The following is a 14,844-nucleotide window of genomic DNA, read 5'->3' as shown; positions in this document are numbered from 1 at the left end:
CTCCGTGCCTTTCCGTGTCTCCCTCCGTGTCTCGAGGACGAGCGACTACGGGTGTGGCGTCGCTTCTTGTCGCGCTTCGAGCGCCGGATCGTGGTCGAAGAAGATGCAATGGAGCGGACATGGTGGTGACTCCTGGTGCGCCTCTTCCGTGGGTGGCTTCCTTCCGACGATGCAGAAGAGCTTCTACGGCCTCGGGCTTTACGAGCGTGCCTGATATGACGACTACGCGATGAGTGTGTCGACCGACTCCGGCTCACCTTCTTGGATCGGCGACGCTTTGGCTCCTCGCTTGCCGTGTCGTTAGGTCTTTTTGAGGAGGAGCTTCGAGAGCGCTTTGCACGGGTGATTCTCGGGGTTTTTCCTTCCACTTCCTTGCTGGCAGAAGGGTTTTCTGCTTCGGGCTGCGTCACCTCCGTGGCCTTGCGCAACTTCCGAGCTGGCGTTGGTGCAATGGGGGTCGGTGCAAGCGGCCCCTCCGACGAGGTCTTTGGCGGTCGGCCACGTGGACGCTTGGTCGCTGCAGCCTCGTTCGAAGGACCAGCGGCATTCTGGTCAGGGGCAGCCTGACGCTTCGCTCGCCCGACCTTTGGCGGAACGCCGTTGGGCTCCGCCGCTTTCTTGACCATGGCGTCGTCGCTCCCGGACTCGTTCTCGCCTCAGTCGTCGAACGTGAAGAGCCCGCCGCTCTCCTCTGCCTTGGAGCTCGCTGGCAAGAGGGAGCCAGGAGACGACGGCTTTGGTGGAACAGCGGCCAGAGCGGGAAGCGTGCAGCCAGCTGGTCTGAGCCCCTGCCACTGATTGAGGCCCCGTTTCGTTCTCGTGCACCCCGTGCAAGTTTTTCATCTTTCTTGCTTGCTTGTTCCTATATATCCTAGCTTGTACCCATTGAGGGGGATTGGCCATTAAACCGGCACTGATTTTATTGGGAAATACAAATTTTTAAATTTCGATAAAACATAATATTCTCACGGAAATCTTTATAGCATGTGCCCTTATTAAAGAGACACCGCACTCAAGTTCCGTTGAAATGACAAAAAATATTGCATTTTTGCTAATCCACAGCGCTTGATTGATTTGTGGGGTTTAACGTCCCAAAACCACCATATGAATGTGAGAGACGCCGTAGTGGAGGGCTCCGGAAATTTCGACCACCTGGGGTTCTTTAACGTGCGCCCAAATCAATCCACAGCGCTTCGGACAATTTGAATAAAACATAGACAAGTTTACTTAACCAAATTAGTGTTATTTTTATGAACTGTATTTAGTGCTGTTCAACGAGTTGAACTTGATTATTCCAGGGTATTTGGTAATCCCGGAGCGTAACTATATTGTAATAACATTAAGCGCTGCACCACTACAGTCGACTAGGAAGAAAGGAGAAAGAAAAAATTGGCCCGTATCTAAATGTTACACTGCAAATGTCGTTAAATCCCTCTTTGTGGGTGTGCGCCCGAGTCTCAAGGATCTTCATCATCATCATCGAATGTCGTTAAAAGGCGATAGTCTTGCGTCGGGAGAGAGCGAGCAAAACGTTTATTTGAAGTTCTGCACAAGAAAATTGGTGAATCGTATTCTGGAGGTGCATCGTTAGAGTGCCTCGAGCGTGCAGCGGAGGCAAACGAGCGCATCAAGTGACGTTCAACGTGAGACATGAACGCTATCTGGCAGTCTTCTTGGAAAACGAAGCACGCGCGCCCTGCGCCCCCGTCTCGAAGCTGATAAGGTGTAGAACGCAATGCGACCGTTAGGTGCCATGACCATAGAGAAATAAAAAAAGGTGAAGAGTGGACACTCCCGTAGACCCCAGCGGCCCAATCGACTCTAGCACACCTAGTGGTTGATGAGAGCAAGTGGCGTGCGCTTCCGGTTTCGGTTTCACTGGCGCAAATTTTGAATTACTTTGCATAACCGACGTTTGGCTATGTCGAAAGTTCATGATTTCAGACCACTATTCATCGCCCAAATGGATAGTTTTTGTAGGTCGTTTTGATTTAGCGATTCCCTGTTTTGTTTTGTTCAGTGGTTCGTGCGAATCGGTCGTGACGTAATTTTTATTTCGATTAGGTTATAATAAAAAGAGATGCAGGTAATGATAATTCACTATTGTTTTATTCATCGCGCTTGTGTTTTTCTTTTGGAACAAGTGATCAATGTATATATCAGTCAAAGAAACAGAGCATCCGCAATGTTTTATTCAAAGGCAAGGTAGAGTATGAGAATATAAAAAGCACAATATGACAAAGGTAGACAACAAATGCATCTCGCCTTACAAATAAATTGTAACAAATATTGTAACACTGAACGACTGGTTAAGGTTTTCTCCGGCAAGACGAAATCATAAGAAATTCTTTCACCAGCTACAAGGGAGCTGCCACCTGCAGAGGTTTGGTCAACAGTCAATTTGGGTAAAAAAAAAAGAAATCGCGACACTGAACGCACCCTGTTCATCGGGGCACCTCAATGTGTGGGAGCCGCTTTTTGAAGCCTCTACCGCAGGTCCTGAAGAGATGAAATTACGACAATGTGTCAGTAAGAGGCTTAAAATAACACAAACTGAAGCTCATCCGCACCTTGCAGTGCAGCTTCTGCAGCCATGTCACAGTCACTACTTGAAGCGACGCTCAGAGAACCTGCATATATGTGCAGTTGGTACAAGTTACAAAGCTTGTAGCATGGGGAAACTTAAACAGCTCTTTCAAACGCATAAATTGGTCGAACATGGAAGAAAAGAGACGGCACCAACTAGGAAACAAGTAATTTGTGATTTTTGGAATTATCAACAGTGGCAGCTTTCACTGATGAAAGGTATACGTACATGTGCACTCAGGCTTGAAGATAACGTGAAATAGCCCTTTAAAGTCTTTCAAAACAAGTTGCGCAGGTCCAGAGCATCAAAAAATGACAGAAATGTAAAGCTGCTGTTAGGAAGGTAATAGCCCACAATTCACAGAATTTAAGACTTTCCAAGTGTTACTTCTGTAGTGAGGTTTCTCCATCGGCTACAAAGATCTTCACGGTTAACTGTCGCCACTGATTCAATACAAGTGGCTGCTATTGCACATATTTGAGTTTCAGTTAATCACTTACATGGTGCAGCTGGTTGCACACTGGGAACAGCCATTCTTGTAAGCCTTGTGAGCCCAGGGTCCATGAAACTTTGAGCAGTAAAATGGTCGCTACAAACCCTGTACGTTGCGTACAATAGGCTGGCCGGCTTACTCAGGAGATCATCGCGTCCAGCATACTGCATCCATGCTTTCATCCTGCATTGGCAATGAACTATCAGCTGAAAGGGGAAGTGCTTGAATAGTGATTTTTTATTGTTACCCTCACTTAGCAAGTACGAACAGTAAGCCTACAGACATGCAAACCATACAAAAGCTTTAACACGCCTGCCGTCGCGTGGTACGCGGAAGAAACTCGTCCCAGGCTTCTTGTGGGTTCTGCCATTGTTGAAGCACCACGATACACAGCAGTAGCTGCCGTAGCTTGGACCGCCGGACGGCATGGCGTCAGCGCGGTCTGAAAATGTTAGTAAGTGGATGCTTCGCTGTCAAATTACAAAAAAGATATGTGCACGTCATAAGTGTACCAGCAAACCCCTTTGAATGATTAGCTAATCGATGCACAATACAAAACCATTGATACATCTCTGACCCATAAAACTATGACTTACAAAGATATACGTCAAGACCACGAACAAAGATCTTCAGAAGTTTCCAGGCCGCTATCCCTTGTAATGCAATGGTATCGCGGCCTGGGAACTTTAGAACACCTTCGTGCGTACGCAATATCAGCAGTACATTGGGAAGAAAAATTGTAGTTGAAATTTGTGCGGTAAAATTATATTGGAAACGTCAAAAAAATTTGTGGGCAGCTTGCACTAGTGGCACAAGGCTAGCGAAGAAACGAAGATGATGGCCACTTGGCTAGTCCAGATTTGCCTCCGGCACACCAAGAATTATTCGTGTTCCGAGCCTTCGGCAAATGCGTCGTGAAGCATGCGAGGCCCAGCAAACGCTTCTCATTATTTTGCACCGAGCCTACGACCTAGCTGCCCAGCTATGCTCAGCGCACAGACGCTCGCGTCCGTGGCAGACGCAGCACGCGTCGCCTCGGCTTGACGCCGTGCCGCCTTTGCTATACTGCATACGTTGCACAATGTTCCCGTCTAACCGCCGCATAGAGCCACAAACTTTCTTTTTAGCGAACCTCCCAGTCCTTACAAGCTTCAGAAAAAGGTTACAACTGCGTGAATGAGACGCCACGTAAGAAACAAACTCGCACACACGAAGCGCAACGTGTGTGTGTGCATCTTTCAATGTTTGTTGCATGGTGTCTTTTTCGCGCAGGCGTAACCGTTTTCTGAAAAAATGACCCAACAAGACCAACAACATGTCATTCAACAAGCTTCGCTTGAAAACGTGCCTCACCTGTTATCTCACGCTTGAAAACGCCGACGCAGCCGACGTTGACGAAAGCGACGAAAGCTTCTCGCTGTCAGTCATGCATGGGCTTGTCGCTGGGTAGATGGTGTTTATGACAGTACGGCTGAAGAAAAATAATCGCGTAAGGTGTGTTGAATAAATCGTTTTTATGTATAAAAAACATACCAAATTTGGGCGTGTAATTATTAATTTGTGAAAACAATTCTGTTGCATTGATTATAACTGTGTTTTTTTTGCGCTTGCGCCCTCTGACGTTTGGTGGGAGCACTAGTTCGTTACGTAGTCGTGACGCACTTCCTGAGGCCAGGTTTTGTGGAGTGTCCGCTCTTGTCTTCTTCTTTCTCTATGCCATGACTGTGTCGTCTTAGCAACGCGTTCGAAACACTTGCCTTTTCGTGCAAGCGTTGCATGCTCAGCGCAACGTGATAAACGCTACGGTCCTTAGAATTAGTTATGTATGCCTTTTCTAGTAAGAGACACACATACGGAATATTGACGTGTTTTTATAGTGCCTCAGATATGCGCAATAATTGCTTTTTAATTGACAATCACACGAGTATGAACGCTGAATATTGAGCAATATTGGTGGGTGCTGCGGATGGGTTCAGTCGTTTGGAGTATTGTTTGGTCACTTAGGAGCGGTTTAGGGTACCATTACTGGTGAACAAACAGACAAATGTACAGATAGACAGGCAGGCCAAAGTTTTTGCGTCGATCGGTAAAAAGACAGGAAAAAAAACCAGCACGGCGAGAGAGAGAGAGAGAGAGAGAGAGAGAGAGAGCGTGAGAGAAATAAACGTCTAATTCGAAACAGTGTTCCGAGCGATGACCTGTATCACTCTAAGATGGGAGGTCAGGCTTCGACTGCCCTCTTGGCAGTCGAAGATAGAAATCAGATAGCCTGATAGAAAGAGTAAGCGAAAAATAGAACGAGTAGAACAAAGAAATAACAAACGTGAAAAGAAAGGAAAGGCGCGAAAGAGAAAAAGAAATGGGCAGCAGGGAGTCGGCAGGGGTTTCAAAAGAGACCCAAGTAACATAGCCAGCATATCAATTCTCTATCACTTGAGTCGTACTCACCTATGCATGGTATACAGGTTTATTTGCCACAAGTGTGTCTGGAGGAAATGGTTATATGACATGTGGTTTTATATTGGCGCAAGGACCAGGAAAAATTTCATTAAAATAGCAATCATGTGAGCTTTTCAGTGACATGTGGGAGATGCAAACTATGAGAATGTTACGTGGCTGAATAGGGGCCCATACTCAACATTCTAAGGCGCGTAAAACGTATCAGTATTTTAAAAACACAAGGGTGACGTGCAATGCTTCAACCCAGAACAAAGACAGTGATCGTTCAACTTATGAGGCATATCTGGCGGAAAGGTTGTGGCGTTTGTTACGAGCCGCGTCGGTGGCCGCAGCGGACCCGGTAGGTAGCATGGAGCTGGGTGGTGGTCGTCATTCCGCCGGCCACGGGGACGTTCAGAACTCTAGAGAGCCGAGGCAGAGGGACAGGAGTAAAGGAAAACTTAACAAGACGTTTATTTCCAACATGTTGGACAGTAACGTCCGAACGACGACTCTTCTCGCGACTCTCTCCTGTTTTTCTTCTGCCGGGCTGCTCCCGCTGCCTCGCCGGGCAGTTCCGAAGATAGGGGTGGAAAATGACACTTCGGGGAACCAACCACTCATAGAGAGCACAACACAAGCATCCTTTCACACACGTGGCAGATGAAACGTGGCACACACGTGGGGACTAGGAAGCGACCACGCAGGAGAACTTCATGGCAGTCGCTCCAGTAGCACACAACCGGCCTTCCGCACATTCCAGAGGGGCCCGCCCGCAGCCACTGCCCCGCAGGCGAAGCGCACAGCCGAGACAAATACAGCCGGTGCAGGTGACAACCCGCACCCCACAAAAGAATGCCCGAGATGACGGGAAGGCACGCTTGGGGGCAGCCGGCCCAAGGACTTCGTAACTGCTTTGTAACACATTGTAAGCAACGGGATTATGACGTCATGCATGTCGTGAACAGTGTTAGGCCTTGGGTCTGACAGCATACCACCTCTGCTACCAGTCGTTGCGGCTCGGGTCCGGCGGGTCTCGTCCCATGTAGCTGGCCGCCGCCACCGGATCCGTTTAGCCCATCGTGCAGGAAGGAGGCGCCTTCCCAAGGAGAAATTTACAGAGGTTTATTTTACTATATTTACAGGAAAGCGTTTCTCGCCACATGACGAACTTCCAGACGAAGATGTCGTCCTACATCGTGACGATCTCCTCGAAAGCTCTACAACGAGAAGAAACCACACTCAAAAGCAATGCCTCGAGAAAGCACTGCAGCGAAATGGCCCACAAAGCAGCCCGCGAGGGCTGACTTTAAATAGTCCCGTTTACCCACATCCTTGGAAGAGGGAAAGGGCACCAAATTACACTGTAGAATCACAGATCACACACAACCCGTGAGTGTGACGACCATGCGTGGCCCACGTGAACGTCCAATATTGAGGCGATGTCACTGCGGTGCCATGTGTCACCAAAGTGGCTGTTCCTCGTAGTGTGTGTGCCGCTGTGCGAGGGTTCTCCAGCTCACGGCCGCATACATTAAAAGGGCCGCTTCAATTAAGCTCGAAGCGTCCGTGGCGTTGGCAATTCGCGGCTGCCGCCACTAACCATTTCAAGGAAGATTTCGCCACTGCATAAATTCTTGTCGTCCTCGCACAATACGGCCTACGCCGTCGTGGCGGCACGACGCCTCGCTTGGACAAAACATGGCGGTCTCAATGCCCGGACTGGAACGGCTTTCCGCAGGCAAGGAGCACATCAGCGACTCGTTCGCAGTACCCGAAATTTCGCTCCCCTTTTCGGCGCAAGTTCCATACCTAACACCAGTGAGCCATATTCGTCAACCCATCCTTCCCTCCCATGCTAATTTTTGTTTACCACAAGTTAACGGGGTGAGGATGGCAGCACCCATAAGTAGGCAGCTTTATAGATAGATAACCGGATGTGCAGATAGACATGCTAAAGTGGTTCCGGTACGTAAAATACTTAGCATTTAGAAATAGTGGTTCTCCGGCAGCACTGGGAATCGAATTCAATGCCTCCAGCACTGGAAGCGACGGCTCTAACCACTCGGCTACTATGCACTGCGGTTTGGGAAGTGGTAGCCGAGGAAACATCCACATGAAACCTGACAAGGACGTAGGCGACATGGAATGAAGATGGATAGGGGAAGGGGGAGGGGTGACACTTAATCTGCTCGGCCTCCCTCCATCTAGATCTGCCACTCGTACAGCATATTTCAGACAATAATTGAGCAATACAAGGGCAACAAAATGAATTTTATTGCACAATATTGTGCCTTGCAGAAGAGGTCCTTTAAACCTCGCCACTTTTTTGAGAAAAAAGAAAGCGAAATGCCAATTAAATATTTAGCGTGGCTCTGCTAGATCAGTCCTGATGGCTTCGCCTACTTTTTCTTCCCATCCTTGGATGTCTTGCCCGTCCTAGTGCGCCTCCCACGCACAGACGACGACCGGCTGCTCGGGGCACTCCGTGCCTTTCCGTGTCTCCCTCCGTGTCTCGAGGACGAGCGACTACGGGTGTGGCGTCGCTTCTTGTCGCGCTTCGAGCGCCGGATCGTGGTCGAAGAAGATGCAATGGAGCGGACATGGCGGTGACTCCTGGTGCGCCTCTTCCGTGGGTGGCTTGCTTCCGACGATGCAGAAGAGCTTCTACGGTCTCGGGCTTTACGAGCGTGCCTGATATGACGACTACGCGATGAGTGTGTCGACCGACTCCGGCTCACCTTCTTGGATCGGCGACGCTTTGGCTCCTCGCTTGCCGTGTCGTTAGGGCTTTTTGAGGAGGAGCTTCGAGAGCGCTTCGCACGGGTGATTCTTGGGGTTTTTCCTGCCACTTCCTTGCTGGCAGAAGGGTTTTCTGCTTCGGGCTGCGTCACCTCCGTGGCCTTGCGCAACTTCCGTGCTGGCGTTGGTGCAATGGGGGTCGGTGCAAGCGGCCCCCCGACGAGGTCTTTGGCGGTGGGCCGCGTGGACGCTTGGTCGCTGCATCTTCGTTCGAAGGACCAGCGGCATTCTGGTCAGGGGCAGCCTGACGCTTCGCTCGCCCGACCTTTGGCGGAACGCCGTTGGGCTCCGCCGCTTTCTTCACCATAGCGTCGTCGCTCCGGGACGCGTTCTCGCCTCAGTCGTCGAACGTGAAGAGCCCGCCGCTCTCCTCTGCCTTGGAGCTCGCCGGCAAGCGGGAGCCAGGAGACGACGGCTTTGGTGGAACAGCGGCGAGAGCGGGAAGCGTGCAGCCAGCTGGTCTGAGCCCCTGCCACTGATTGAGGCCCCGTTTGGTTCTCGTGCACCGCGTGCAAGTATTTCATCTTTCTTGCTTGCTTATTCCTATATGTCCTGGCTCATACCCATTGAGACGGATTGGTGATTAAACCGGCGCTGACTTTATTGGGAAATACAAATTTTTAAATTGTGCTAAAAAATATTATTCTCACGGAAATCTCTATAGCATGTGCCCTTACTAAAGAGGCACCGCACTCAAGTTCCCTTGAAATGACAATAAATGATTGCATTTTGCTAATCCACAGCGCTGCGGACAATTTGAATAAAACATAGACAAGTTTACTTAACAAAATCTGTGGTATTTTTTATGAACTGTATTTAGTGCTGTTCAACGAGTTGAACCTGATTATTCTAGGGTATTTGGTAATCCCGGAGCGTAACTATATTGTAATAACATTAAGCGCTGCACCACTACAGTCGACTAGGAAGAAAGGAGAAAGAAAAAATTGGCCCGTATCTAAATGTTACACTGCAAATGTCGTTAAATCCCCCTTTGTGGGTGTGCGCCCGAGTCTCAAGGATCATCATCATCATCATCGAATGTCTTTAAAAGGCGATAGTCTTGCGTCAGGAGAGAGTGAACAAAACGTTTATTTGAAATTCTGCACAAGAAAATTGGTGAATCGTATTTTGGAGGTGCTGCATTAGAGTGCCTCGAGCGTGCAGCGGAGGCAAACGAGCGCATCAAGTGACGTCCAACGTGAGACATGAACGCTATCTGGCAGTCTTCTTGGAAAACGAAGCACGCGCGCCCTGCGCCCCCGTCTCGAAGTTGATAAGGTGTAGAACGCAATGCGACCGTTAGGTGCCATGACTGTGTCGTCTTAGAAACGCGTTCGAAACACTTGCCTTTTCGTGCAAGCGTTGCATGGTCAGCGCAACGTGATAAACGCTACGGTCCTTGGAATTAGTTATGTATGGCTTTTCTAGTAAGCGACACACATACAGAATATTGACTTATTGTTAAGGTGCCTCAGATATACGCAATAATTGCCTTTTAATTGACAATCGCACAAGTATGAACGCTGAATCTTGAGCATTATTGGTGGGCGCTGCGGATGGGTTCAGTCGTTTGTAGTATTGTTTGGTCACTTTGGAGCCGTTTATGGTACCGTTTAAGGCGGACAAACAGACAAATATGCAGATAGGCGGACAGACCAAAGTTTTTGCGTCGATCGGTAAAAAGAGAGGAAGAAAAAACAAGCACGGAGAGAGAGAGAGAGAGAGAGAGAGAGAGAAATAAACGTTTATTTTGAAACAGTGTTCCAAGCAACGGCCTGTATCACTCTAAGGTGGAAGGTCTGGCTTCGACTTCCCTCTTGGCAGTAGAAGATAGAAATCTGATAGCCTGATAGAAAGAGTAAGCGAGAAATAGAAAGAGTAATGATTGATATGTGGGGTTTAACGTCCCAAAACTACCATATGATTATGAGAGACGCCGTAGTGGAGCGCTCTGGAAATTTCGACCACCTGGGGTTCTTTAACGTGCACCCAAATCTGAGCACACGGGCCTACAACATTTTCACCTTCATCGGAAATGCAGCCGCCGCAGCTGGGATTTTAACCCGCGACTTGCGGGTCAGCAGCCGAGTACCTTAGCCACTAGACCACCGCGTCGGGAAAGAAAAAAAAACATAGAAAGAGTAGAACAAAGAAATTAACTAACGTGAAAAGAAAGAAAAGGCGCGAAAGAGAAAAAGAAATGGGCAGCAGGGCGTCGGCAGGGGTTTCAAAAGGGACCCAAGTAACATAGCCAGCATATCAATTTTCTATCACTTGAGTCGTACTCGCCTATGCATGGTATACAGGTTTATGTGCCACAAGTGTGTCTAGCGGAAATGGTTTTGATACCATGTGGTTTTATATTGGCGCAAGGACCAGGAAAAATTTCATTAAAATAGCAATCATGTGAGCTTTTCAGTGACATGTGGGAGATGCAAACTATGAGAATTTTACGTGGCTGAATAGGGGCCCATACTCCACATTCTAAGGCGCGTAAAACGTATCAGTATTTAAAAACACGAGGGTGACATGCAATGCTTCAACACAGGCAAAGACAGTGATCGTTCAACTTATGAGGCATATCTGGCGGAAAATTTGTGGCATTGTACGCGACGGGATTATGACATCATGCATGTTGTGACCAGTGTTAGGCCTGGGGTCTGACGGCATACCACCTCTGCTACCAGTCGTTGTGGCTCGGGTCCGGCGGGTCTCGTCCTATGTAGCTGGCCGCCGCCACCGGATCCGTTTAGCCCATCGTGCAGGGAGGAGGCGCCTTCCCAAGGAGAAATTTACAGAGGTTTATTTTACTATATTTACAGGAAAGCGTTTCTCGCCACATGACGAACTTCGAAACGAAGATGTCGTCCTACATCGTGACGATCTCCTCAAAAGCTCTACAACGAACAGAAACAACACTCAAAAGCAATGCCTCGAGAAAGCACTGCAGCGAAATGGCCCACAAAGCAGCCCGCGAGGGCTGATTTTAAATATTCCCGTTTCCCCACATCCTTGGAAGAGGGAAAGGGCACCTAATTACACTGTAGAATCACAGATCACACACAACCCGCGAGTGTGACGACCATGCGTGGCCCACGTGAACGTCCAATATTGAGGCGATGTCACTGCAGTGCCATGTGTCACCAAAGTGGCTGTTCCTTGTAGTGTGTGTGCCGCTGTGCGAGGGGTCTCCAGCTCACGGCCGCATACATCAAAAGGGCCGCTTCGATTAAGCTCGAAGCGTCCGTGGCGTTTGCAATTCGCGGCTGCCGCCGCTAACCCTTTCAAGGAAGATGTCGCCACTGCGTAAACTCTTGTCGTCCTCGCGCAATACGGCCTACGCCGTCGTGGCGGCACGACGCCTCGCTTGGACAAAACATGGTGGTCTCAATGCCCGGGCTGGAACGGCTTTCCGCAGGCAAGGAGCACATCAGCGACTCGTTCGCAGTACCCGGAATTTCCCTCACCTTTTTGGCGCAAGTGCCGTACCTAACGCCAGTGAGCCATATTCGTCAAACCATCTCACCCTCCCATGCTAATTTTTGTTTACCACAAGTTAATGGGGTGAGAATGGCAGCACCCATAAGTAGGCGGCTATATATATAGGGAACCAGATTTGCAGATAGACATGCTAAAGTGGCTCCGGTACGTAAAATATTTTGCATTTAGAAATAGTGGGTCTCCGGCAGCTCTGGGAATCGAATTCAATGCCTCCATGTTACAAGCTGCCACTCTAGCGTCGCCAGCGCGAAGTCGGCGACGGGAATGACAGCAGGTTGGTTCGTTCCGTAGGCAAGCGGAGACAGTGAAGAGATCAGAGACGTGAGAAAACAAAACAAACTTTACTCTAGTGATATTGCAGCACACGGGATCTAATACAACACTTCAATACAACTAACAAAATACATCAACACTTGATACAACTAAAATATAACAAACAATAACTCGAGAAAGAACTTATTACAAACTACACAAACTAACACCAATAGACTACGGAGTAGAAAGTTCGAAGATGTAAACAGGTGAAGGCATACGTGTGATGACCGGCAGCGTTGTGTCCCCGACGATCGGATGCGAGAAGCCGAAGAGAGTTCTGGCACGACTGCGATGTCGGCGGTGTTGCAACGCTGGTGGCTCCGGGAGGCTAGTGGTTGCAGGTGACTTCGAGCAGGTTGAGCTAACTCGAGGCGAAGTCCCGATGTCTACGTTGCAGACGTTAATATCGCGTCACAACTAGACGAACGGCTAAGTTTAGGTGGCCAGCCGATACAGAGCCACACTAAACACTTCTAGAAGAGATGCTTGATGATCTGTTTCTACACCATCTTGGTCAGCGACTAGTCTGCCTAGCAGGGCAAAATCCTGTGCTTAAATCCCCCTCGTGTCTCCTCGCTCTCTTCCTTGGGGACAAGAGACCTCTACCTGGGTCCAATCATGCGCGTTTATTTGAGGGGAAACTCCGCCCCAAAAATATTTTGACCCCACCCCTTTTCAATTGGGAGAGGGCCCGCAACTAGCGAGAGTGACAACCTGTCGGGTTGTTGTCATACGGCTTGGCCACCAGAGCGCTTCCCACGCTTTTCCCCGTGGGAACGGTCAACCACTTAACTCTCAGCGGGTGCGTCTTGTAGTCTAATCCTTGTTCGGGGTTTACCGCGGCCTTCTACGACCTTGCAGACGTCGCAACAGTTACAAAAGGATTAACTGTCGGCGGCGACGTTCTAAGAAGAGCACCCCATTTTGCACTTATCGGCTCCCTTTCATGTGCCGCCGTTTCTCACGGTCAGTCGGGGAGTACGGCGCCCGTTAATTTCCGTGACGCGGTGTCGCCGAAAATAGCCGTCCGTGACACTCCAGCACTGGAAGCGACGGCTCTAACCACTCGGCTACTATGCACTGCGGTTTGGGAAGTGGTAGCCGAGGAAACATCCACATGAAACCTGACAAGGAGGTAGTTGAATATGGATACGGGAAGGGGGAGGGGTGACACCTAATCTGCCCGGCCTCCATCCGTCTAGATCTGCCACTCATACAGCATATTTTAGACAATATTTGAGCAATACAAGGGCAACAAAATGAATTTTATTGCACAATATTGTGCCTTGCAGAAGAGGCCCTCTAAACCTCGCCACTTTTTTCAGAAAAAAGAAAACGAAATGCCAATTAATTACTTAGCGTGGCTCTGCTAGATCAGTCCTGATGGCTTCGCCTACTTTTTCTTCCCATCCTTGGATGTCTTGCCCGTCCTAGTGCGCCTCCCGCGCACAGACGACGACCGGCTGCTCGGGGCACTCCGTGCCTTTCCGTGTCTCCCTCCGTGTCTCGAGGACGAGCGACTACGGGTGTGGCGTCGCTTCTTGTCGCGCTTCGAGCGCCGGATCGTGGTCGAAGAAGATGCAATGGAGCGGACATGGCGGTGACTCCTGGGGCGCCTCTTCCGTGGGTGGCTTGCTTCCGACGATGCAGAAGAGCTTCTACGGCCTCGGGCTTTACGAGCGTGCCTGATATGACGACTACGCGATGAGTGTGTCGACCGACTCCGGCTCACCTTCTTGGATCGGCGACGCTTTGGCTCCTCGCTTGCCGTGTCGTTAGGGCTTTTTGAGGAGGAGCTTCGAGAGCGCTTCGCACGGGTGATTCTCGGGGTTTTTCCTGCCACTTCCTTGCTGGCAGAAGGGTTTTCTGCTTCGGGCTGCGTCACCTCCGTGGCCTTGCGCAACTTCCGTGCTGGTGTTGGTGCAATGGGGGTCGGTGCAAGCGGCCCCTCCGACGAGGTCTTTGGCGGTCGGCCACGTGGACGCTTGGTCGCTGCAGCCTCGTTCGAAGGACCAGCGGCATTCTGGTCAGGGGCAGCCTGACGCTTCGCTCGCCCGACCTTTGGCGGAACGCCGTTGGGCTCCGCCGCTTTCTTCACCATGGCGTCGTCGCTCCGGGACTCGTTCTCGCCTCAGTCGTCGAACGTGAAGAGCCCGCCGCTCTCCTCTGCCTTGGAGCTCGCCGGCAAGCGGGAGCCAGGAGACGACGGCTTTGGTGGAACAGCGGCGAGAGCGGGAAGCGTGCAGCCAGCTTGTCTGAGCCCCTGCCACTGATTGAGGCCCCGTTTGGTTCTCGTGCACCGCGTGCAAGTATTTCATCTTTCTTGATTGCTTGTTTCTATATATCCTGGCTCGTACCCATTGAGGGGGATTGGTGATTGTACCGGCGCTGACTTTATTTGGAAATAAAAATTTAAAATTTCGATAAAAATAATATTCTCACGGAAATCTTATAGCATGTGCCCTTACTAAAGAGACACCGCACTCAAGTTCCGTTGAAATGACAATAAATTATTGCATTTTGCTAATCCACAGCGCTGCGGACAATTTGAATAAAACATAGACAAGTTTACTTAACAAAATCAGTGTTATGTTTATGAACTGTATTTAGTGCTGTTCAGTGAGTTGAACTTGATTATTCCAGGGTATTTGGTAATCCCGGAGCGTAAATATATTGTAATAACTTTAAGCACTGCACCACTACAGTC

At 49.7% G+C, this 14,844-nt stretch overlaps 2 protein-coding genes across 5 annotated transcripts in view; one reads left to right on the top strand and one right to left on the bottom strand.

Moving 5' to 3' along the window:
- LOC119176390 (uncharacterized) overlaps positions 1-14,844 on the top strand; it is a 213,774-nt gene that overhangs the window by 153,919 nt on the left and 45,011 nt on the right. The gene's annotated exons all lie outside the window — the stretch shown is intronic.
- LOC142776970 (uncharacterized) lies at positions 2,347-5,138 on the bottom strand. Its single transcript, XM_075881284.1, has 4 exons — positions 4,434-5,138; positions 3,088-3,522; positions 2,571-2,630; positions 2,347-2,499 (listed from the first exon to the last, which is right to left on the bottom strand). The coding sequence occupies exons 2-4, from the start codon at positions 3,260-3,262 to the stop codon at positions 2,390-2,392; spliced, it is 345 nt and encodes a 114-aa protein (XP_075737399.1). The 5' UTR covers positions 3,263-3,522; positions 4,434-5,138; the 3' UTR covers positions 2,347-2,389.

This window comes from Rhipicephalus microplus, chromosome X (assembly GCF_043290135.1).
Source record: "Rhipicephalus microplus isolate Deutch F79 chromosome X, USDA_Rmic, whole genome shotgun sequence".
Classification (NCBI taxonomy): domain Eukaryota; kingdom Metazoa; phylum Arthropoda; class Arachnida; order Ixodida; family Ixodidae; genus Rhipicephalus; species Rhipicephalus microplus.
Note: the sequence above shows the minus strand (reverse complement) of the source record. Positions and strands in the feature narration are given on the sequence as shown.

Excerpts from the sequence above, each read along its gene's own strand:
- LOC142776970 (XM_075881284.1), bottom strand. The coding sequence starts at position 3,262 with ATGAAAGCATGGATGCAGTATGCTGGACGCGATGATCTCCTGAGTAAG. Across the intron at positions 2,631-3,087 it reads TGTGCAACCAGCTGCACCAT|GTTCTCTGAGCGTCGCTTCA; the intron begins GTAAGTGATTAA and ends ACATATATGCAG. Across the intron at positions 2,500-2,570 it reads TGCAGAAGCTGCACTGCAAG|GACCTGCGGTAGAGGCTTCA; the intron begins GTGCGGATGAGC and ends TCATCTCTTCAG.